The sequence below is a fragment of the Somniosus microcephalus genome, chromosome 9 (genome assembly GCF_052327205.1).
Source record: "Somniosus microcephalus isolate GS21.2 chromosome 9, FLI_Smic_1.0, whole genome shotgun sequence".
Taxonomy (NCBI): Eukaryota; Metazoa; Chordata; class Chondrichthyes; order Squaliformes; family Somniosidae; genus Somniosus; species Somniosus microcephalus.
This window is the reverse complement of record NC_140995.1, coordinates 65,745,334-65,770,738: the sequence shown is the minus strand read 5'-3', so window position 1 is coordinate 65,770,738 and position 25,405 is coordinate 65,745,334. Positions and strand designations below refer to the sequence as shown.

The window sequence follows — 25,405 nt, the reverse complement described above, 5'->3', positions numbered from 1 at the left end:
TTGTCAATGTGTGAACATCGCCTAGTAACCAATTCAGTGCGGTTTCTGAGTCTTTTTCACCTCATCGGGTGGTCGTGCTCAAGCACTTTCAGCAACCCATGTGACAAGCTCTGATGAAAGGTCGTTGCCGGGAAATGTTTCTCTCCCCACAGATGCTGCCTGACCTGCTGAGTATCTCCAGCATTTTCTGTTTTTATGTCAAGCACTTTTGTTTAGATGCAAAAACCGCTTCATCTGGTGCTAATGCTGAAACATTACGATGCTTATAACTTATCTGCGTTTCAGCTGTCTCTGTGAATGATGGAAACCCCACCTCGAAAGAAGGTTCTCTCTGTCAATTACCCCGTCCACCTTCCTTGCTAAAAACTGTTCTATCTCTTAACATCTTGCCAGTTCTGACGAAAGGTCATCGACCTAAAACGTTAACTCTCTTTCTCTCTCCACAGATGCTACCTGACCTGCTGAGTATTTCCAGCATTTTCTGTTTTTATTTCAGATTTCCAGCATTTGCAGTGTTTTGCTTTTGGTTCTGTACCTTGCTGATGAGGTGAAAATAATTGCGATGCTAAATGGGCCGAAGGTGTCCCAGATTCCCAGAGTGCAATCACTAAACAGTTTGGTGTATCACCAGCCTTTTTATTAAAAACATTGTGCTGCACTGTATTGTGTGGTTGTAGTGAAGCAAAAGACATAAATACACTTTCAGTTATCCATAACTATGTGAGCATTTTTACAGGACTGTAATCACAATCCAGTTTGTATTCCATTTTTAACTTCTTGCCAAACTTGATACAACAGTTAAAACAGATAAAAGAATAGAATGGTTAAGTAAATAAAATTACTTGGCAAAAACAATATTAATTTAACTCTTTCCCTCTATACTAACATGGTGTGGAGATGCCGGAGTTGGACTGGGGTGGACAAATGTAAGAAATCACACAACACCAGGTTATAGTCCAACAGCTTTATTTGAAATCACAAGCTTTCGGAGCGCTGCTCCTTCTTCAGGTGAAGTGGAGAAATGCATAAAGACACAGCTTATATAGTCAGAGAATCATGTCAGATGTTACCTGTAAACATCTGACATGATTCTCTGACTATATAAGCTGTGTCTTTATGCATTTCTCCACTTCACCTGAAGAAGGAGCAGCGCTTCGAAAGCTTGTGATTTCAAATAAAGCTGTTGGACTATAACCTGGTGTTGTGTGATTTCTTACATCTATACTAACAGAAAGACTTGCATTTATACAGCACCTTTCACGATCTCAGGACGTCCCAAAGCGTTTTACAGCCAATGAAGTACTTTTGAAGTGTAGTCACTGTTGTAATGTAGGAAACGCGGCAGCCAATTTGCGCACAGCAAGCTCCCACAAACAACACGCTAATAATGACAATGACCAGATAATGTATTTCAGTGATGTTGATTGAGGGATAAATATTGGCCCCAGGACACCGGGGATAATGCCCCTGCTCTTCTTCAAAATAGTGCCATGGGATCTTTTACATCCACCCGAGAGAGCAGACGGGGCCTCGGTTTAACGTCTGATCTGAAAGACGGCACCTCCAACAGTGCAGCACTCCCTCAGTACTGCACTGGGAGTGTGGGCCTGGATTATGACTCAGATGCGAGAGTGCTACCCATTGAGGCACGGCTGACACATATGGTATTCAATAATCTCTGTCTGAACTTGCCCTTATGAACCATCAACTCTGCTCCAAACCAGTTGAATAGCCAGCTGTTTAAAGTGAAATGCATAATTAAATGTTCGAGCTGTGAATCGCTTTACAACCAATGAAGTACTTCTGAAACAGAGTCACCGTTGTAATGTAGGCAACACAGCAGCCGATTTGCACACAGCAAGCTCCCACAAACAGCAGAACAGATCTGGGAGTTCTGATTTAAGATTTACCTACGCTCTAAGACGAGTCCTATGCAAAAACTCCAGGCCCACCAGATTCGAACAGGACTAACCAGTGAGTAAGAAATCTAAACAGGGGGGCTGGATTCCCTGGCCCGGGACACACGGGCTGGACATCTTGCTGGAGGCAAGACTGGGTTACTAGCATCATCCCCGGAATAGAATCATAAGCAAAGTCTGCCGCGCCTTTAGGAAAGAAAAAAAGAAAGAGAAATAAAGGTGAGATAGGGATAAAGAAAAAGTGAGAGAAAGAAAATAAAAGAACTTGCATTTCTATAGCGCCTTTCACAACCTCATGACATCCCAAAGTGCTTTACAGCCAATGAGGTGAACATGTTACGGTGTAAAATTGTCTCAATTGCTGGAGTTGAGCGGAGCTGCACCAAGGCAACAAAACCAAACTGGCCCACCTTAGTAAACAGCAGGAGCACTGGTCAATTTCAGAGAACCCTGTATATATACACAATAAAGGTTAAACAGTGGCAGCCCTCTGTCAAACGTTTGGTCGGGTGGAGGAGGAAGCAGTGGAGACCCCCGGCGGGGGGGGGGGCAGAAAGAGCCTGGGGGAGGGGGGCTGGGGGAGAGCCTGCGGGAGTGGGGGTATGCAAGAGGAAGTGAGGGGAAGGGTTGGGGGGGGGGGGGGGGGGAAGAGCAGTCTTGGTGCAAAACTCTCTCCCACGTCTCGGGCCTTTAGTTCTAGTTCCAGCCTGAAAGCTCCAATATGTGTTGACGGTGATCGATATCTCTGGAGGGAGAGTCAGGGCCTTTGGCAGAGTTTGAAGAGGATGCGGCCTTTCACTGCTTGCTTTTAGGCATGCCGGCCTTCCTCTGGCTCGGTTTACTCTTCCGCCCTTTCTTTTTCTTCTTGGTTTTCCTCCCCTCCGCCGCGATCCCGGCGAATACCTTGGCCGGCAGCGACTTCTTCACTCGGCTCTTGGCGACCGGGTCCCGCGGGCTCCTCTCCTTCTTCACTGAGTGGCTGACTCGCACCTTGCGTCCCTTCAGGTCCGATTTATTGAGCTCCAGGGCCAGAGTTACAGCGTCCATGCTCTGCAACAGAAAGCGAGACCAATGACGTTATTCTCCAAACCCAGACACCCCCCCCTTTTTTTGGAGTCTTGTTGTGCCATGTGCAATCTGTAAGAATGGAGCACCTCCCCCACACCAAACCTGGGCATAGGTGCAGGACAATATTCTGGGGCCATTGGCCTGTTCAACCACCCCATCCTGTGGGCTGATTTGCTTAACATTTCCCTACAGTGGTTCAAGTGAGATTGAGTAATTTTGCCAGTGAGGAAATAGAACAACTTGCATTTATATAGCACCTCTAATGTAGTAACATATCCCAAGGAGCTTCATAGGGGCGTTATGAACAAAATTTGACACAGTACCACGTAAGGAGACATTAGGACAGGTGAAAGAGGTATGTTTTAAGGAGCGTCTTAAAGGAAGGGAGAGGGGTAGATGCGCAAGAGACCAGAATTGGAGGAATGCAGAGATCTCGGAAGGTTGTAGGGCTGGTGGAGGTTACAGAGATAAGGAGGGGCGAGGCCACAGATGGATTTGAAAAAAACAAGGATGAGAATTTTGAAATCGAGGCATTGCAGATCCACATCCGACAGCACCACTGTCTCGATTGAAGTCAATGGAAACGAAAATGAGGAGGTGTTTACACAAGCACCTAAAGTCAAAGTGACACCCGACGAGGCCCCATCTGCCTGCTCAGGTGAATGTAAATGATCCCATGGCACTTTTCAAAGAGTTGGGGGGAACATAAAGGGTCTGGGGTAAGGGACTAAGTGATTAGTTCTTTCAGAGACTAGCATAGGTGCAGTGGGCTGAATGGCCTCCTCCTGTGCGGTGAAATTCTCTGATTCCAAGCCTCAGACGGGACTGAAATGCGGCAGGTCTGAGAGTCTCAGTTGGACTGACGGTATCGCCTTACCTGAAAGAGCACGTATCCAAAGCCTTTCCCCATTCCCGATTCCCGGTCTCTCACGATTCGCACCGACTCGATTTCTCCGCATTCGCAGAAATGATCACGTACTTCCTCCTCTCTGATCTCTACAACCAATCAGAGCACAGCAGAGGCAGTAAACGGGCCGCTCAGTCAACGACAGAAGTACTTTGGAAAACCCCGAGCTCTTCAAATAGATCGAAGCGGGGGTGGGGGGGGCGCGTCCATCAGCATTCGAGAGATACACGAATGGGCGCCGTAATGGACAGTGGGGTATGTTGGGTGCCCCTGACGGTACTATGTCTTTGTGTGGCTCAAGATTGATTGAGAAGACACTAGTGACGATTGTCCCAATTCTTAATTCATGAATTGGCATTTGGGGTATTGGTGGGTGCCAACTTTAGCTTGGACACTCCCTGTGCAGTACTGAGGGAGGGCTGCACTATTGTAGGTGCCGTCTTTTGGATGAGACGTTAAACCGAGGCCCCATCTGTCCTCTCAGGTGGACGTAAAAAATCCCATGGCACTATTTCGAAGAAGAGCAGAGGAGTTCTCCCCAGTGTCCTGGCCAATATTTATCCTTCAATCAATATCACAAAAACATTATCAGGTCATTATCCCATTGCTGTTTGTGAGAGCTTGCTGTGCATAAATTGGCTGCCGTGTTTCTTACAACAGTGACCACACTCCAAAAGTACTTCATTGCCTGTAACGTGCTTTGGGACGTCCTGAGGTGGTAAAGGCGTTTGCTTTCTTTGACCATACAGTCTCATGTGGCTAATGGCCGAGTTCAGTAGTATGGAGAAACATAGAAGATAGGAGCAGGAGTAGGCCATTCGGCCCCTCGAGCCTGTTCCGCTATTTAATGAGATCATGGCTGATCATCCAAACTCAGTACCCTGTCCCTGCCTTCTCCCCATATCCCTTTAGCCTTAAGAAATAAATCTAACTCCTTCTTGAATATATTTAATGAATTGGCCTCAACTACCTTCTGTGGTAGAGAATTCCACATGTTCACCACTCTGTGGGTGAAGAAATTCCTCCTCATCTCAGTCCTAAATGGCTTACCCCTTATCTTTAGACTGTGACCCCTGATTCTGGACTCCCCCGCCATCGGGAACATCCTTCCAGCATCTAGTCTGTCTAGTCCTGTTAGAATTTTGTAAGTTTCAATGAGATCCCCTCTCATTCTTCTAAACTCGAGTGAATATAAGCCTAATCGACCCAATCTCTCCTCATACGTCATTCCTGCCATCCCAGGTATCAGTCTGGTGAATCTTCGCTGCACTCCCTCCATGGCCAGAACATCCTTCCTCAGATAAGGCAACCAAAACTGCACACAATACTCAAGGTGTGGTCTCACCAAGGCCCTGTACAACTGCAGCAAGACATCCTTGTTCCTGTACTCGAATCCTCTCGCTACGAAGGCCAACATACCATTTGCCTTCTGCACGCTTACTTTCAGCGACTGGTGCACAAGGACACCAAGGTCTCGTTGCACTTCCCCTTTTTCCAATCTAATGCCGTTCAGATAATAATCTGCCTTCCTGTTTTTGCCACCAAAGTGGATAACCTCGCATTTATCCACATTATACTGCATCTGCCATGCTTCTGCCTAATCACCCAACCTGTCCAAATCATCCTGGAGTTTCTCGGCATCCTCCTCACAGCACACACGCCCACCCAGCTTTGTGTCGTCTGCAAACTTGGAGATATTACATCTAGTTCCCTCGTCTAGATCATTAATATATACTGTGAATAGCTGGGGTCCTAGCACCGATCCCTGCGGTACCCCACTAGTCACTGCCTGCCACTCGGAAAAAGAGCCATTTATTCCAACTCTTTGCTTCCTGTCTGCCAACCAGTTCTCTATCCAAGTCAGTACCTTGCCCCCAATCCCATGTGCCTTAACTTTACATGCTAATCTCTTATGCGGGACCTTATCGAAAGCCTTCTGAAAGTCCAAATACACCACATCCACTGGTTCTCCCTTATCTATTCTACCAGTTAAATCCTCAAAAAATTCCAGTAGATTAGTCAAGCACGATTTACCTTTTGTAAATCCATGTTGACTTTGTCAACTGTTTTCCAAGTGCTCTGCTATTACATCTTTTATAATGGACTCTAGCATTTTCCCCACTACCGATGTCAGGCTTACCAGTCTATAATTCCCCGTTTTCTCTCTACCACCTTTTTTGAATAGTGGGGTAACATTAGCTACCCTCCAATCCATGGGAACTGTTCCAGAGTCTATAGAATTTTGGAAGATGACCAGCAATGCATCTACTATTTCTAGGGCCACTTCCTTAAGTACCCTAGGATGTAGATTATCAGGCCCTGGGGATTTATTGGCCTTCAATCCCGTCAATTTCCTTAACACCATTTCCCTACAAATATTGATTTCATTCAGTTCCACCCTCTCATTAGACTCTATGTTCCCTGACATCTCTGGGAGGTTATTTGTGTCCTCCTTTGTGAAGACAGAACCAAGGTCTGCCATTTCTTTGTTCCCCATTATAAATTCCCCTGATTCTGACTGCAAGGGACCTACGCTTGACTTCGCCAATCTTTTTCTCTTCACATATCTATAGAAGCTTTTACAGTCAGTTTTTATGTTCCCTGCAAGCTTACTCTCATACTCTATTTCCCCCCTCTTAATTAATCCCTTTGTCCTCCTTTGCTGAATCCTAAACTGCTCCCAATCCTCAGGTTTGCTGCTTTTTCTGGCCAATTTATATGTCCTCTCCTTGGATCTTACGCTATCCCTAATTTCCCTTGTTAGCCATGGTTGAATCACCTTTTTTGTTTTATTTTTTTGCCAAACAGGGATGAACAAATTCTATCGTTCATCCATGCGATCTTTAAATGTTTGCCATTGCCTATCCACTGTCAACCCTTTAAGTAACATTCCCCAATCCATACAAGTTTAAAAGCAAGTTCATTCTACACAAATGATAAATCCTTTCTTCTAAGGAACACTGCAGTTTGAAAGCCCAAGATAACACTGGAGAATGAGACAGAATAACTGACTGACAAAGCACATCGCCAGTCACAGTAAGGTTCATCTTACCATATGACAAGTTGCCTAAAAAGACAGATCTTCGTTGGTCATGCTGTAAAAAATAAAATAAAAATGAGACGCTTTAACTGTAGCCAGTAAAGTATAAATTAGCTCACTTTAAAACTCTCATTCATAACTCACAATGTTTGACTTGTTGGCTAGGTCCACCCGGATATGAAACCCAGTTTGTATTTCACATCCGTTCCTTTAAAAAGAACAGAATTTGTTTAGTCTGTGTATGTACAAAATATTGGGAAAATCACCGAGCACTGGTTATAAATAAACTAAATCACCGAGCACTGGTTATAAATAAACTAAATCACCGAGCACTGGTTATAAATAAACTAAATCACCGAGCACTGGTTATAAATAAACTAAATCACCGAGCACTGGTTATAAAGGAGGATCCCTGCTGCACAATAAAACTCAATGTACAATGGTTCTAGAATATGAGGGTGCCCCTTGAATACATTTACAACCCACAGAGCGGCTGAACTCTCGAAACACAGGCCATTGTGCGGGAATTCGTAGCATTTAACCTGGTCATGCGATGGTGATTTCATCTAAAACACACGCCCCTGGTTATCATTCGGAAAGTCAGAAGTCACTGCGACAGCTGGAGTCAGACCCCATACCTGGTCAAGGCTCTGACTGCATCACCATCCTGCTCAAACACGATGTAGGCGTTCATATTATTCCTCTTGGGATGAACCTTCCTCCTGAAGTCAGCGATGGGAAACAGTGGGGCGAGAGAAAAAGCATTACAGTGAGAATTCGGCTGTCCATTTGTACTTTCAGGCTCAAACTGCTGAGGCAGAAAAAGGCGCCAGAATATTTAAAAATAAACCAAGTGCGGACACACGGGCTACATTCATGTTCAATGTTAACTCCAAATTACAGCTAAAATACAGCAGGACAGGTTTTGAAGAACACATACTCATGGAGACCACTGGAGGGCAGACTCAGTTGCAGTTAAAAGGAAGACTGCAGGATACATTTAAAGGATTCACATACAATGTACAGCACAGAAACAGGCCATTCGGCCCAACAGGTCCATGCTCCACACGAGCCTCCTCCCACCCTCTTCATCTCACCCTATCAGCTTATCCTTCTATTCCTTTCTCCCTCATGTTGCATTTATGCTATTCGCCTCAACTACTCCGGGATGAGTTTAAAGTAAACTAATGCAGGATGAGTTTATCATAGAATCTTACAGCACAGGAGGCCGCCATTGGGCCCATCGAGTCTGTGCTGGCCCTTTGAGTGAGCTGTCCTCCACCTAATGTTCACACACGCACTCCCAGCGGGCATGATTCCCCGCCCCCTCCCCAAGCCAGGGACACTCGGGAAAAGTGCAGCACGTTATCTGCTGCCCTGGTGACTCAGCACAGGTCAGGAATCAAACCTGGGACATTCTGGCCTTTACGGGTTAGTACCGCACCAGGCTGCAATTCCATATTTATAAACGGTAAACACATGAATCAAGGGAGCCGTGACAAGAGGAGAATTTGGAACAAAGTCTGAGCATAGTTTCGGGAGTCCTTTCCCAGGCTCAGGGTGGAAGTACAGCATCCAGTTTGCCACTGACCTGTATGGAGTGGGAAGGTTGCAGGTTCAATCCCTGGTCTGTGCTGATTAACATGTGTCCCCACTACTCATGGACTTTGGAGAGGAGGAAATCAACCAGGGGCTCGACTCCTGTATGCTGACTTCTGCTGTAAAGTTCATTTGTGTGTACACGTGTGTTTGCGTATGTGTGCATGCGTTCATGGATGTGTATGTCTGCGTGCGTGCCTGAAGAGATCAGCTGAGAGCAGAAGCAGAATCAGCTGTGATGGCGCCGTGCTGACTGTCTGAGCTTAATGGTGAACAATGATGAAAGGGCAAATGGCTGCTGACCCGTCGAATTACAATGTAGCGTGTCAGTGTGCCTTGTGAAAGGGTGGGGGAGAGTGAGGAAATAGTGCCGGTATACACCCCAATGATGCAGGGCTTGTGTCGACGTTATATCAGGGGCAGTCAGCATGTAAACGCACCGGCGAACAAGTGGCGTGACTTACTGGATGGTGGCCAATCTCCTGGAGATGCTGGTATCCGCACGCGCCTTTAGTCAGAGGAACAAGAGAAACAGAATCGGATTAATCACCTCACTCTCATACGAGCAGGAGGAAAACAAAAGGTTTTACAGCAAAGAGGTGAGCAGTGTATCACAGCCCCGCTTTCAGCACAGTTCATCTCCCTGCCCCACAAGGTAAATGAACATGCGGGCTAATGTTGCTGCTCCATAGACCTGAGGCCGCTTGATCTCAGGTGTGCTGTTTATAAACCTCCCACCCCTTTCCTTCTTATAACCTGGTGATTGATTTTACGGGGGGGGGGGGGGGTGATTGTAAATGAGAGTGGGCGGGTGGGGGCAGGATGAGCGTCAATCCAGCCACCCCAATCAATTTGACGCCTGACCTATTTTAACCCCCAGGCCTCATTCGTAACCCACTAGGGGGTTGCCTGTCCCAGTACGGGCATGAATAGTTAGCTGGCCACCTCATGGGGGCTGGATTACGATGGAGAGGAAGTTGTGCTTCAGTTGTAGAGAGCCTTGGTCAGATCTCACCTGGAGTAGTGCACTCAGTTCTGGGCACCGCACCTCAGGAAGGATATACTGGGCTTGGAGGGGGCGCAGCGCAGATTCACCAGAATGATACCGGGGCTAAAAAGGGTTAATTTATGAGGACAGGTTGCACAGACTAGGCTTGTATTCCCTTGAGTTAAGAAGATTAATTAATTCTATGATTAAGGGGTGATCAGGTGTTTAAGATGATTCAAGTAGTTGACAGGGTAGAGAGAGAAAATTAGAGCCAGGCCGTTTCTATTTTTTCCAGTTTAGTAGCCCTCTCACTTAATCCACAAATTTTAGAAGCATCTGAAGTGGAGTGAACAAGGCAGTTTTCCTTGGCAGGAAAATCAGGGGTCTATGAATTGGGCTGGTCTTCTGTTGAGCCAGTTTGGGGGTTGAAGTTCAAAGGAACATCGAAATCACAGTGTTCTCAAAACAGAGTGCATCACACCGAGTGCTTTCCAGGTTGAAATCCTCACACAGTGACACGCTTTATTTCTACATCGACGGTGGCTTATTTCTTAAAAACTAAAAACCAGTGAACTTACCACCGAACGGAATCGTACAGACTCAATCGGCCCAAACTCTTTGAACACCGCTGTGATCATCTGTTAAAAAAGATATAAATAAAGTATCACTACCGCCCTTCGCCAAGTAACACGCTCAGGAACAGGAGGGCAACATTCTCATATACTGACATAGCTTTGCATTTTATTCCTACAATTAGGAACATAGGAATCGCGAGACGGAAAAAGATTAATGTCCATCTAGTTCGCCTTCTGCCATACTGGTATTCGCAAGAAAGAACTTGTATTTCTATAGCGCCTTTCACAACCTCGACGTCACAAAGCGCTTTACAGCTAATGAAGTAATTTTGAAGTGTAGTCACTGTTGTAATGTTGGGAACGTGGCAGCCAATTTGCGCACAGCAAGCTCCCATAAACAGCAATGTGATAAAGACCAGATAATCTGTTTCAGTCATGTTGGTTGAGGGATAAATATTGGCCAGGACACCATGATACAAGGATAATAGATTGTTGACTAATCACAGCAATCAATCTCTATCAATGAATCTACAACAGATCCAGACATGAGGTGAGGAAAATCCTAGTGGTGGAGAGTTTTGGCAACCAGGGGTCCAAAATCACCTGTTCCTCCCAAGCATGTCTCAAATTACTCACAAACTGTATCCCAAAATATTGTCTGAAAGTTACTGGTTCTGCCTTAAAAGGTTAGCGATGGGTGAGCATGTCAGCGATTGTTCCTTGCTGCAAGATATAATATATATATATAAATCATATGGGTAACAGGAAAGGGACTGATACTGCCTTTAATGTTTGTTTCTGCAGCTGGGGTGTATGTGGGGAGGGGAGCACAAAGCATGCCATCACTGGCTGCCTCTCTCTGATCCTGCGGCTGGGGGGGGGTGTGAGGGGGGGGAGCATGCCATCACTGGCTGCCTCTCTCTGATCCTGCAGCTCGGGGGGGGGGGGTGGGGGGTGGGGGTGTGGGGGAGGGGTATGAGGGGGGAGAGCATGCCATCACTGGCTGCCTCTCTCTGATCCTGCAGCTCGGTGGGTTGGCCTGTTCTGCCACTTACAGTGAAAACAAGTGCAGCCTCCCTACAAAACCTCACAGCACAATTATCAAGAGGTTGGACTGTATTGTCCATCCCCCACTCCCTTCGCCTCACCATTGGTGGCCAATGCCTTCAGCTGCCTAGGCTCCAAGCTCTGGAATTCCCTCCGCCTCTCTTTCCTCCTTCAATATGCTCCTTAAAATCTACCTCTTTGACCAAGCTTCTGGTCATCTGCCCTAATACCTCCTTATGTGCCTCATTTTGTCTGATAATGCTCCTGTGATGCGCCTTGGGACGCTTTACTATGTTAAAGGCGCTATATAAAATGTAGCTTTTTGTATTGTCAGGATCATTATTTAAGTGCAACTGACCAGGGATCTAGATGTCGAGGCGGTAAATTAGCGATGACCACCCGCCCTCCTGATCAGCTCAGTGTGTGTCAGGCGATCATAGGTCTGGGGTGGCAGTGAAGCAGCCACCTCTCACCTGCTTACTGCACTTCCAGGGCAGGTTCCCGACAAACAGAGTCCTCCTGTTCTTTGTCCTCTCCAGCGCGGGGTTGGGCGTGGTTTTCTTGGCATCAGGTTCGGCCGCGTTCTTCGTCAGCAGCTCTGGAGCAACCGGCAATTTGCCATCTGTCCCCTTCTTGCTCCGTTTCCTGTGCCGTTTCACTTCACCCTCCTCGTCTGCTGCGCTCAAGGCGTTCTCCCTGCGAGTGACACGGGGAGGGGACGGGTTAGACACGGGGAGAGGACGGGTTAGACACGGGGAGAGGACGGGTTAGACACGGGGAGAGGACGGGAGGAACAGCTCAGTCACACCCCACCAACACACTGACTGTTCCGTATTCGATGTTTATGGGGGAATTTACTAAACTAGGGAGGGGGCCAATCGCAGACTGCGAGACGGGAGCGAAGCATCCAGGCTGTGCACAAGTTCAATCCTGACCTTGCTGTGGCTCAGAACTCTGACCCCATAACTCCAAACCCCTCTCCAATTTCCTGACCCCCTCACCCCCGCACCTCCCGACCCCCCTCGCCCCGCACCTCCCGACTCCCCTCGCCCCGCACCTCCCGACTCCCCTCGCCCCAAAGCTCCCGACTCCCCTCGCCCCAAAGCTCCCGACTCCCCTCACCTCCCGACTCCCCTCGCCCCGCACCTCCCCTCGCTCCGCACCCCCGACCCCCCACCTCCCCTCGCCCAGGACCTCCTGACCCCCCTCGCCCCGCACCTTCCGACCCCCCTCGCCCCGACCCCCCTCGCCCCGCACCTCCCGACCCCCCTCGCCCCGCACCTCCCGACCCCTCTCGCCCCGCACCTCCCGACCCCTCGCCCCGCACCTCCCGACCCCCCTCGCCCCGCACCTCCCGACCCCCCTCGCCCCGCACCTCCCGACCCCTCTCGCCCCGCACCTCCCGACCCCTCGCCCCGCACCTCCCGACTCCCCTCGCCCCGCACCTCCCGACCCCCCTCGCCCCGCACCTCCCGACCCCCCTCGCCCCGCACCTCCCGACCCCTCTCGCCCCGCACCTCCCGACCCCTCTCGCCCCGCACCTCCCGACCCCTCTCGCCCCGCACCTCCCGACCCCTCGCCCCGCACCTCCCGACCCCCCTCGCCCCGCACCTCCCGACCCCCCTCGCCCCGCACCTCCCGACCCCCCTCGCCCCGCACCCCCCGACCCCCCTAAACCCCCCTCACCCCCCAACCCCCTTCCACAAAACTATGCATCTTTTTCCTGGTACCACGCTAGTTTACCTTTGCTGCCCCCTTTCTGTGGGCTGAATATGTAGATGTGTAATTACCCCCTCCAGCCAGTGGCGGGGCTTTAGCAGCTCAGCCTCGCATCTCCCAGCTCCCCAGCCTGTGCGGCAGGCCTAACCCTAACTGCCCACAACACCCCCGACCTCCCTCGTCCCCGACCTCCCTCGCCCCAAACCCCCGACCTCCCTCGCCCCGACCCCCCCCTCGCCCCGCACCTCCTGACCCCCCTCTCCCCGCACCTCCCGACTCCCCTCGCCCCGCACCTCCCGACTCCCCTCGCCCCGCACCCACCCACCGAATCCCCTCGCCCCAAACCCCCTCGCCCCAAACCCCCGACCCCCCCTCGCCCCAAATCCCCCCGACCCCCTTCGCCCCGTACCCAAACCCTCTCGCCCCAAACCCCCGACCCCCTCTCCCCGCACCCCCTCGCCCCCCCTAAACCCCCCTCGTCCCAAACCCCCGAACCCCCTCGCCCCGCATCCCCTCGCCCCACACCCCCCGACCCCTCGAAACCCCCCTTGCCCCAAACCCCCGACCCCCTCGCCCCGCACCCCCGACCCCCTCGTCCCGCACCCCCGACCCCCTCGCCCCGCACCCCCTCCCCCTGAAGATTACACCCCATTAGACTCTCCCACCACCCCCCCCACCCCCGAGGATAGAGGATCCCTCGGTCCAATTACATAGAATTTACAGCACAGAAAGAGGCCATTTGACCCAACTGGTCTGTGCCGGTGTTTATGCTCCACATGAGCCTCCTCCCACTCCTCTTAACCTAATCCTATCAGCATATCCTTCTATTCCTTTCTCCCTCATGTGTTTATCTAGCTTCCCCTTAAATCCATCTATGCTATTCAGATCATCTACTCTTTGTGGTTGCGAGTTCCACATTCTCACCACTCTCTGGGTAAAGAAGTTTCTCCAGAATTCCTTATTGTATTTACAATCTTAGAATCATAGAATGGTTACAGCATGGAATAAGGCCATTTGGCCCGTCGAGCCCGTGTCGGCTCTCTGCAAGAGCACTTCAGCTAGTCCCACTCCCCCGCCCTTTCCCCGTAGCCCTGCAAATTTCTTTCCTTCAGATACTTATCCAATTCCCATTTGAAAGGCATGATTGAGTCTGCCTCCACCACCCTTTGAGGCAGTGCACTCCAGATCATAACCATTCACTGCGTAAAAATATTTTTCTTATGTTGCCTTTGGTTCTTTTGCCAATCACCTTAAATCTGTGTCCTCTGGTTTTCAACCCTTTCGCCAATGGGAACAGGTTCGCTCTATCTACTCTGTCCAGACCCCTCATGATTTTGAACACCTCTATCAAATCTCCTCTCAATCTTCTCTGCTCCAAGGAGAACAACCCCAGCTTCCCCAGTCTATCCATGTAACTGAAGTTCCTCGTTCCTGGAATCATTCTCGTAAATCTTTTCTGCACCCTCTCTAAGGCCTTCACATCCTTCCTAAAGTGTGGTGCCCAGAATTGGACACCGTATTCCAGTTGGGGCCAAACCAGTGTTTTTATACAGGTTCATCATAATTTCCACACTTTTGTACTCTATACCTCTATCCATGAAGCCCAGGATCCCGTAAGCCTTTTTAACTACTTTCTCAACCTGCCCTGCCACCTTCAACGATTTGTGCACACATACCCCCAGGTATCTTTGTTCGTGCACCCCCTTTGGGTTTGTAACATTTAGTTTATACGTCCTCTCACCATTCTTTCTACCAAAATGTATCACTTCACACTTTTCTGCGTTAATTTCATCTGCCACGTGTCGCCCATTTCACCAGCCTGTCTATGTCTTCCTGAAGTCCATCACTCTCCTCCTCACTGTTCACTATACTTCCAAGTTTGTGTCATCTGCAAATTCTGAAATTGTGCCCTGTACACCCACGTCCAAGTCATTAATATATATCTAGAAAAGCAGTGGTCCTAGAACCGACCTCTGGGGAACACCAATGTATACCTGGTTCCAGTCTGAAAAAACCATTCACCACTACTCTCTGTTTCCTCTCACTTAGCCAATTCCGCATCCATGCTGCCACTGTCCCTTTTATTCCATGGGCTTCAACTTTGTTGGCAAGCCTATTATGTGGCACTTTGTCGAACGTGTTTTGGAAATCCATGTACACTACGTCAACCGCATTACCCTCATCAACCCTCTCTGTTACTTCATCAAAGAACGCAATCAAGTTAGTTAAACACGATTTGCCTTTAACAAATCCATGTTGGCTTTCCTTAATTAATCCACACTTGTCCAAGTGACTGTTAATTTTGTCCATGATTACTGTTTCTAAAAGCTTCCCCACTACCGAGGCTAAACTGTTGTTGCTGGGTTTATCTTTACACCCTTTTTTGAACAATGGTGTAACATTTGCAATTCTCCAGTCCTCTGGCACCACCCCCCGTATCTAAGGAGGATTGGAATATAATGGCCAGTACCTCAGTGATTTCCTCCCTCAATTCCCTCAGCATCCTAGGATGCATCCCATCCGTTCCTGGTGACTTATCTACTTTTTACAGCCAGCCTTTCTAATACTTCCTCTTTATCAATTTTTATCCGATCAAGTATCTCCACTGCCTCCTCCTTTACTCTGTCTATGGCAGCATCTCTTCCTTGGTGAAGACAGATGCAAAGTACTCATTTAGTACCTCAGCCTCCATGCATAGGTTTTCTTTTTGGTCCCTAATCAGCCCCACCCTTACTGCCCTTTTACTATTTATATGCCTATCGCAGATTTTTGGATTACCTTTTATGTTGGCTGCCATTCTATTCTCATACCCTCTTTGCCCCACTTATTTTCTTTTTCACTTTTCCTCTGACCTTTCTATATTTAGCCTGATTCTCAGATGTATTTGTAACCTGACATCTGTCATACGCGCTCTTTTTCTGCTTCATCATATTCTCTATCTCTTTGGTCATCCAGGGAACCCTGACTTTAGTTGCCCTGCCTTCCCCCCTAGTGGGAATGTGCCTCAACTGTACCTGAACTATTTCCTCTTTAAAGGCAGCCCATTGTTCCATTACAGTTTTGCCTGCCAATCTTTGATTCCAGTTTACCCGGGCCAGATCCGTTCTCATCCCACTGAAATTGGCCTTCCCCCAGTTAAACATTTTTACTCTAGATTGCTCCCTGTCCTTTTCCATAGCTAATCTAAACCTTATACTATGATCACTATTGCCTAAATGTTCACCTACTCACACTTGCTCCACTTGACCTACTCATTCCCCAGAACCATATCCAGCAATGCCTCCTCCCTTGTTGGGCCGCAAACATACTGATCAAGAAAGTTCTCCTGAACACACTTCAGAAATTCTTCCCCTTCTCTGCCCTTAACACTATTATGCTCCCAGTCTATATTAGGATAGTAGAAGTCCCCCATTATTTCTACTCTATAGTTCTTGCACCTCTCTGTAATTTCTCTGCAAATTTGTTCCTCCATATCTTTCCCACTATTTGGTGGTCTATAGAATACACCTAGTAGTGTAATAGCACCTCTATTATTTCTTAACTCTAGCCATATAGATTCTGTCCTTGACCCCTGCAGGACATCCTCCCTCTCCAGTACTGTTACATTCTCCTTGACCAATAATGCCACACCATCTCCTATCTTTCCTGAACACTTTATAACCAGGAATATTTAATACCCAATCCTGCCCTTTTTTGAGCCAGGTCTCAGTCATTGCCACATCATCATATCCCCATGTGGCTATTTGTGCCTGCAGCTCACTTACCTTGTTTACTACGGTTTGTGCATTCACATACATGCACTGTAAACCCATCTTAGGCCATCCTGTATTCTCTCTTAGTTGGACCCCACCTAATACCTTACTATTTCTTACTTTAGTGCTCGCTGCCTCTCCCAATTCTTTGAGCACTTTATTTCCCCTTTCCAATGTTACATCCTGGTGCCCATGCCCCTGCCAAATTAGTTTAAACACTCCCCATTTATTAGTGACTATCTTACATTTATGGCCCCTAGTTCTGGTCTCACCCGCAAGTGGAAACATCTTCTCTACGTCTACCCTTTCAAACACTTTTATAATCTTAGAATCTTAAAGACCTCTATCAGATCACCCCTCAGCCTTTTGTTTTCTAGAGAAAAGAGCCCTAGCCTGTTCAGCTCTTCGTGATAGTTATAAGCTCTCAGTTCTGGTATCATCCTTGTGAATCTTTCTTTCACGTTCTCAAGTGCCTCTATATCCTTTTTGTAATATGGAGAGCAGAACTCTGCACAATACTCCAAGCGTGCTTTGCAAAGTTATATAACTGGGCCGAGAAATCCTCTGTTCTGCCATGTGGCACTCACCGCTGGGCCAGTTTCCTCTCGGCTGCCATGAACCTCTTCTCTCGTACAGGCTTCCTTTTCTCCAGCTTCTGTTGCTTGGCATTGTTTGTGGCATCAGACTCGTCTTTCTCATGCTGCTTCTTATTGCTGCTGACCTGAGGGGTAACAATTCCAAGTCAGCTCAGCTTGGTATACTGACTAACTATTGAAAGGGGACTGCAGAATACCATATATTAGCGGCGCCCTCTTACTGCCCGCCTGGGTTTTGGCACAGTAAGCGAGAGAAGTTAAATTTGCGTGGAAGCACAAGATGTGAGTGACTTATCGAATTTGGCCCAGTGGGGTTTAAGCCTGGGCCCAACGTTAACCCCACATATCCCCGAGATTCGGTACTTACTTTGTTCTCCAGCACATGAGTGAAGACTGGCTGAACAGCAGAAGTTGGGGTGGTGAAGAGAGTCACCAGTGGGGTTGCCTTGTCCTGTCCCATCTGTCTCTGGAACAGACTGTCTGCCACCTGACCCACCACATAGCTCTCTGTATCTCCATTCAGTCCAGTACTGCACAGAGATGGAAGAGAAAAAAAAATCAGTAAAACAGACAATTAAATAGCATCATAGGAGGCCATTTGGCCCATTGTGCCTGTGCTGGCTCTTTGAAAAAGCTCTCCAATTAGTCCCACTCCCCTGCTCTTTCCACATAGCCCTATAAATTTTTCCTTTTCAAGTATTTAGCCAATACCCAATTGAAAGTTACTACTGAATCTGGTTTTACCACTCTTTCATGCAGTGTGTTCCAGACCATAAACTCTCTCTCCCTCTCTCTCTCTGACTCTCTATCCCGGGTCTCTCTCGCTCTAACTCCCTCTATCCTGGGTCTCTCTCTCTCTAACTCCCTCTATCCCGGGTCTCTCAATTTCAATTTCAATTCAAAATCGCTTTATTGGCATGATAAGGTACATCTTATGTTGCCAAAGCATTGAAAAACATTTATGGTTGAACACATAAACGCAGATCTATCCATACAGTGTATAAACAGATATATCCCAGAGTGTATAAATATACATTCGTATAGTTTGTATATACTCTTTTCTTAGGTTTAATGGTTGTCCCTCTGTTTATGGCAAGCTGTAACATAGTGTGCCGCTAAGGTTACACAATTTCTCTGTTCCCCGAGTAAACACAGAAACACAGAAACCTCACAGTACAGATAGAGGCCATTTCGGCCCATCGAGCCTGCACTGACACATATCCCACCCGATCCCCGTAACCCCTACACCAACACATATCCCACCCTATCCCCGTAACCCCACGTATTTAATCCCCCTAACACTAAGGGTCAATTTTTATCATAGCCAATCAACCTAACCCGCACATCTTTGGACTGTGGGAGGAAACCGGAGCACCCGGAGAAAACCCACGCAAACACGGGGAGAATGTGCAAACTCCACACAGACAGTCACCCGAGGCCGGATTCGAACCCGGGTCCCTGGCGCTGTGAGGCAACAGTGCTAACCACTATGCCACCGTAGGTATGGGAGTTTTTGGTCGTCATTCAAATTTCTGAATTCAGGGCATATTTTTGTGAATTTTGGGTAGAAATTCTCCCTGATGCCCTGATATTTTCCACAAGCTATGAGGAAGTGCATCTCTGTCTCCACCACTCCCTGACTGCAGTGAGAGCATATCCTGTCCTCTCTTGGCAGCCGGGTCTGTCTGTGTCTGCCTTTTTCGATGGCCAGGCTATGCTCACTAAGTCTGTACATTGTCAAGGTTTTTCTCAGTTTGCTATCCTTTACCATGGTCAGGTATTCAGCCATGTTGTATTGTCTGTTTAGGGCCAAGTAGCAATTGAGTTTGTTTTGGGTTTTTGTTGTTTCTGCCCAATATGACAGATATTTTTCCTTTTGCTTAGTGACAATTGTGTTGGGTCGAATTCTCTGTGCTATGATGTCACTGTCCTGGGGCTGGTTATTGTTAGTAGTGTTAATAGTTACTTCGCTGAGTCCCAGGACTAGTTGACTGAGGGTATTCTTCTTTATGGTCCTCTCTTGGCATTTCAGGGCTTCGTAATGATAGCAGTGGGGGTTGCTCATTTTTAGGTGTTTCCAAAATTTGGTGGCTCTTTTTTGGATAGTAATTATTAATGGATATTGGCCTAGTTCTGCCCTGCATGCATTGTTTATGGTTTTCCTTTGAGTCAGGAGGATACTTTAACAGAATTCTGCATGTAGGATCTCAATTGGGTGTTTGTCCCATTTTGCAAATTCTTGTTGTGTTAGCGGTCCCCACACCTCATTGCCATAGAGTGCAATTGGTTCAATTACTGATTTAAAAATTTTGAGCCAAATGCAAATTGGGATTTCTATTTGGATTGATTTTTTAATGGCATAGAAAGCCCTTCTAGCTTTCTCTTTCAGTTCGTTCACAGCCAGATGAAAATTTCCCGTAGAGCTGATTTTTAAGCCCAAGTATGTGTAGTTAGTGGTTTGTTCAATTTTAGTTGTTCCTAGTGTGAAATTTATTCTGGGTCCCTGATGTCTGGATCTTTGCTGGAACACAAGAACTTTGGTTTTTTGGGGGTTTATTGTCAGGGCCCAGGTCTGACAGAATGAGTCTAGCAGATCCAGGTTCTGCTGTAGACCTCCTTAGTTGGTGACAGCAGAACCAGGTCATCTGCATAGAGGAGAAATTTAACCTTGGATTCATATAGGGTGAGGCCGGGTGCTGTAGATTGTTCAAGTAGTTTTGCCAATTCATTTATGTAAATATTAAAGAGTGTCGGTGAGATGGGCAAGCCCTGCGTCACACCACGCCCCTGTGGGAAGTATTTTGTTTGTTTGTCTCCAATTTTAACTGCACATTTATTGTTTGTATACATTGATTTAATTATATCATATGTTTTTCTCCCTACACCACTTTCAATAAGTTTCAAGAATAGACCATCGTGCCAGATGGAATCGAAAGCCTTCTGGAAATCTATAAAGCAGGCAAAAATTTTGCTTTTGTTTTGATGAACATGTTTGTCAATTAGTGTCTGTAGGGTGAAGATATGATCTGATGTTCTATAGTTTGGTAGGAATCCAATTTGGCTTTTACTCAAGACATTGTGCTCCTCAAGGAAGTTTATAAGTCTTTTGTTTATGATACTACAGAAAACCTTCCCCAGGTTACTGTTTACACAGATGCCTCGACAGTTATTTGGGTCAACTTTGTCTCCACTTTTGTATATGGGCGTTATGAGTCCTTTGTTCCAGATATCAGGGAAGTAACCGACACTCTAACTCCCTCTATGCCGGGTCTCTCTCTCTCTAACTCCCTCTATCCCGGGTCTCTCTTTCTCTAACTCCCTCTATCCCGGGTCTCTCTCTCTCTCTAACTCCCTCTATCCCGGGTCTCTCTCTCTCTCTCTCTCTATCCCGGGTCTCTCTCTCTATCCCGGGTCTCTCTCTCTCTCTCTCTCTCTATCCCGGGTCTCTCTCGCTATCCCGGGTCTCTCTCTCTCTCTCTCTATCCCGGGTCTCTCTCTCTCTCTCTCTATCCCGGGTCTCTCTCTCTCTCTCTCTATCCCGGGTCTCTCTCTCTCTATCCCGGGTCTCTCTCTCTCTATCCCGGGTCTCTCTCTCTCTCTATCCCGGGTCTCTCTCTCTCTCTATCCCGGGTCTCTCTCTCTCTCTCTATCCCAGGTCTCACAGAATCACAGAATCCCCACAGTGCAGATAGAGGCCATTTCGGCCCATCGAGCCTGCACCGACACATATCCCACCCGATCCCCGTAACCCCTACACCAACACATATTCCACCCTATCCCCGTAACCCCACGTATTTAATCCCAACACTAAGGGTTAATTTATCATAGCCAATCAACCTAACCCGCACATCTTTGGACCGTGGGAGGAAACCGGAGCACCCGGTGGAAACCCACGCAAACACGGGGAGAATGTGCAAACTCCACACAGACAGTCACCCGAGGCTGGATTTGAACCCGGGTCCCTGGCGCTGTGAGGCAGCTCTCTCTCTCTCTCTATCCCGGGTCTCTCTCTCTCTCTCTCTATCCCGGGTCTCTCTCTCTCTCTCTCTCTCTATCCCGGGTCTCTCTCTCTATCCCGGGTCTCTCTCTCTCTCTCTCTCTATCCCGGGTCTCTCTCTCTCTCTCTCCCGGGTCTCTCTCTCTCTCTATCCCGGGTCTCTCTCTCTCTCCCGGGTCTCTCTCTCTCTCTCTATCCCGGGTCTCTCTCTCTCTCTCTGGTCTCTCTCTCTCTCTGGTCTCTCTCTCTCCCTCTATCCCGGGTCTCTCTCTCTCTCTCTATCTATCCCGGGTCTCTCTCTCTCTCTATCCCGGGTCTCTCTCTCTCTCTCTCTCTATCCCGGGTCTCTCTCTCTCTATCCCGGGTCTCTCTCTCTCTCTCTCTCTCTATCCCGGGTCTCTCTCTATCTCTATCCCAGGTCTCTCTCTCTCTCTCTAATTCCAATTCCAATTCCAATTCAAATGCTTTATTGGCATGAAAGTTTACAGAGAACCATATTGCCAAAGCTTACATAGCAAAATGGTACAGTTTTCCAACATTCTGTAGGTGTCAATCGATTTGACATTTGTTGGGTACATACAATATTACTTTTAAACAATATTAATTTTAAACAGTCTTTGTACTTCATTTGGTACGTTCAATATTAATTTTAAACAGTCTTAATTTTAAACAGTCCTCAGGTTGTGACATGTTGTTACATATTTGGCCCCAAGGTATGGTCTGTCTCCTTCTCCTAGGACTAATCTCAATTTTGACAGGTCATCCAATTCCTTGAAATCTGGGGTTGTTTGGCTTAGCTTGTTGAATAATATGTTTCTTGATGTGTTGAATTTTTCGCATTTTAGGAGGAAATGCATCTCTGTTTCAACCTCGCCGGCCAGACATTGATCGCATATTCTATTCTCTCTAGGCTGCCAGGATTTCTTGTATCTGCCTTTTTCAATTTCCAGTTGGTGGTCGCTTAGTCTGTACCTGGTGAGGGTCTGTCTCTGTTTTGTGTCTCTGATGGTCGTGAGGTAGTCTGCCAGTTTATATTCTCTTTTTAGGGCCCGGTAACATTCTAATCTGCTTTGGCTTTCGGTTATTTTGTTCCAATGTTCCAGGTAGGTTTCTTTGCATTTTTTAATGATTTGGTTCACTCGGATTGGTGTTTGGACAGCTGTGTTGGTCTGGGGCTGGTCAGGGTCCGGCTGAGTACTTAGTTTCAGTAGCAGCTGACTCAGGGGACTCTTTTCTGGGTTTAGCTCTTGGGTCTGAAAGGCTTTGAAATGAAGGGTGTCTGGGGAGCTAGATTTGAGGTGATTTAGGAAGTTTAGTGCTCGTTTTTGGATGTTTATTATCAGTGGGTATCTGCCTAGTTCGGCTCTGCATGCATTTGTTGGCGTTTTTCTTTGGGTGCGAAGGATGCTTCGGCAGAATTCTGCATGTAGGGCTTCTATTGTGTGTTTTTCCCATTTAGTGTAGCTTTGGTGATTTAGCGGGCCCCATACTTCACTACCGTACAGTGCAATGGGCAGGATTATGCTGTCAAATATTTTGAGCCAGATTTTGATTGGGATTTGGATGTTGTAGAATTTTCTTTTTATTGCATATAGGGCTCTTCGGGCTTTTTCTTTTAGTGCATTCACTGCTATGCTGAAGCTCCCTGATGCTGTAATAGTTAGACCAAGGTAGGTGTAGCTCATAGTGTGTCCTATAGTGGTATCACTGAGGGTAAACTGGTATTTGTTTTCCTGACATCTGGGCCTTTTTTGAAAAATCATGATGTTGGTTTTCTTTAGATTTACTGTTAGAGCCCAATTTTGGCAGTATTTGTCGAGTAGGTCTAGTTGTTGCTGTAATCCCTGTTCTGTGGGAGACAGCAGAACCAGGTCGTCCGCATAGAACAGGGATTTCACTTCTCCATCAAGGAGACGGAGACCTGGTGACTCGCTTTGCTCCAGCATGTCTGCTAATTCATTTATGTATATGTTGAACAGGGTCGGGCTCAAATTGCAGCCCTGCCGGACGCCTCTTCTCTGGGTGAAGAAATCGGTGCGTTTGTCTCCAATTTTGACCCCGCATTTGTTTTTCAGATACATTGATTTAATAAGGTCATAGACTTTGCCCCCTATTCCACACTGAAGAAGTTTATAATAGAGCCCTTCGTGCCATATAGAGTCAAAGGCTTTCTTGAAGTCGATGAAACAGGCGAATATTTTCCCATTTTTTGTTTAGTGTATATGTTTTTCAATGAGGGTGTGAAGGGTATAGATATGGTCGGCGGTGCGGTGTTTTGGAAGAAAGCCTATTTGGTTTTTTCTGAGGATATTATGTTTGTTAAGAAAATCAAGTAATCTACTATTTAGAATACTGCAGAATAACTTCCCTAGACAACTGTTGACACAGATGCCACGGTAGTTATTTGGGTCTGATTTGTTTCCACTTTTATATATGGGGGAGATTAGTCCTTGGCACCAGATATCGGGAAAACAGCCTGAACGTAATATGATGTTGAATAATTTGAGTACCGCACCCTGCATCTCCATATTGCTGAACTTGAGCATTTCATTTTTGATGTTGTCTGGGCCACAGGCTTTCTTTAGGTGGAGAGATTTTGTTTTTGTGGCCAGTTCTTTCCATGTGATTGGGGAGTCTAGAGGGTTTTGGTTGTCTTTAATTGTTGCTTCTAATGTGTGGAGTTTTTCTGTGACCTGATGTTGACTTGGGTTTGTTTTGTTTATTGGGATGTGATTGGTAATGCTTGCAATTGTGTTGTACTCAGGTTATTCCACATTTCCCAGAATTGTTTTGGATTGGTGGAGTTTTCAATTTCTTCGAGTATTTTGTGGGTATAGTTTTGTGTTTTGTTCCTAATGGTGTGTTTATATCTTTTGAGGGTTTCATTGTATCTAGTACGTAGGTCCGGATTGTTTGGTTGGCGATGCTTTTGGTTTGATATTTTTCTCAGGTCTTTTCTGGCATTTTTGCATTCGTGGTCAAACCATTTCTTATTTTTATTTTGTCTTTTGTGACGCTTCCTCTTCTGTTTCACAAGGTCGGCTTTTACAGCTGCCTCATGGAAGATCATATTTATATCCTCTATGGCCATGTTTACACCATCTCTGGTGATCTCGTATGGGTTTTCTTTAAATGTTGATATTGTACTTGTGAGATCAGGTGACTTTAGTGCTGTGATGAATTTTTCTCCACTGTCTGGGGCCCATCTGTATGTCTGGTTTATTTTATGGAGCTTACTGGGTTCCTTTTTTGTGTCTGTAGTTTGGGCAGAAAGTTTAAGGTACATATTTATTTGGTTATGGTCTGAGAGGGGGGATTGCTGCCTGACAGTGAATGAGTTGATATCGCAGGGGTCCAGGTCAGTGATTGTATAGTCCACCACACTAGACCCAAGAGTTGAGGAGTATGTGAGTCTCCCTAGGGAGTCCCCTCTGAACCTACCGTTAACTATGTACAGGCCTAAGGCTCGGCAGAGTTGCACTACCTCCCTACCGCTTTTATTTATTTCACGATCAAGGTTGTTCCGATTTGCGATGGCTGGTGTGACATCTAAAGGGGTCTGGCCAAACACATGGTTGTTTCCCTGTGGGTCTATGAAGTCAGGTTCACAACCGGTCCTTGCATTTAGGTCCCCACATATTATCACCTTTCATTGGGCCTGGAAATGGCTGATTTCCATGTGGAGAGTATCAAATAACTCCTCTTCGAAATATGGCGATTCTATTGGAGGTATGTAGATCGCACATAAGTAAACATTTTTTTTTGCTATTCCTATATTTTTATCTAGTTTTAGCCATACGTGTGATTTTCCCTGTTTTACCGGTGAGATGTGTTTGTCCAGTTCTCCCTTATACCACACCAATATTCCCCCGGAGGTTCTGCCCTTGCGTGTTTTAGTGTTCTTTACTGAGGGCACAATGATTTCATGGTACATCTCTCTCTCTCTCTATCCCGGGTCTCTCTCTCTCTCTATCTCTCTCTATCCCAGGTCTCTCTCTATCCCGGGTCTCTTTCTCTCTCGATCCCGGGTCTCTCTCTCTCTCTATCTATCTATCTCTATCCCGGCTCTCTCTCTCTCTCTATCCCGGGTCTCTCTCTCTCTCTCTATCTATCTCTCTCTATCCCGGGTCTCTCTCTCTCTATCTATCTCTATCCCGGGTCTCTCTCTCTCTCTCTCTCTCTATCTATCTCTATCCCG

The 25,405-nt window shown here is 47.1% G+C and overlaps 1 protein-coding gene across 1 annotated transcript; it reads right to left on the bottom strand.

Moving 5' to 3' along the window:
- Positions 1-1,159: 1,159 nt before the first annotated feature.
- rbm34 (RNA binding motif protein 34) lies at positions 1,160-17,737 on the bottom strand. Its single transcript, XM_085996721.1, has 10 exons — positions 17,578-17,737; positions 17,202-17,335; positions 11,617-11,839; positions 10,100-10,159; positions 8,998-9,041; positions 7,573-7,656; positions 7,079-7,142; positions 6,947-6,989; positions 3,865-3,983; positions 1,160-2,969 (listed from the first exon to the last, which is right to left on the bottom strand). Exons 1-10 carry the CDS (start codon positions 17,668-17,670, stop codon positions 2,715-2,717), a joined length of 1,119 nt encoding a protein of 372 aa, XP_085852847.1. The 5' UTR covers positions 17,671-17,737; the 3' UTR covers positions 1,160-2,714.
- Positions 17,738-25,405: the final 7,668 nt, after the last annotated feature.

Bases quoted from the DNA above. Each gene is read 5' to 3' on its own strand.
- rbm34 (XM_085996721.1), bottom strand. From the start codon at position 17,670: ATGGGACAGGACAAGGCAACCCCACTGGTGACTCTCTTCACCACCCCA. The intron at 9,042-10,099 runs GTAAGTTCACTG...CTCTGACTAAAG, and splicing joins CTGTACGATTCCGTTCGGTG to GCGCGTGCGGATACCAGCAT. The intron at 3,984-6,946 runs GTAAGATGAACC...GATTGGTTGTAG, and splicing joins TTTAGGCAACTTGTCATATG to AGATCAGAGAGGAGGAAGTA.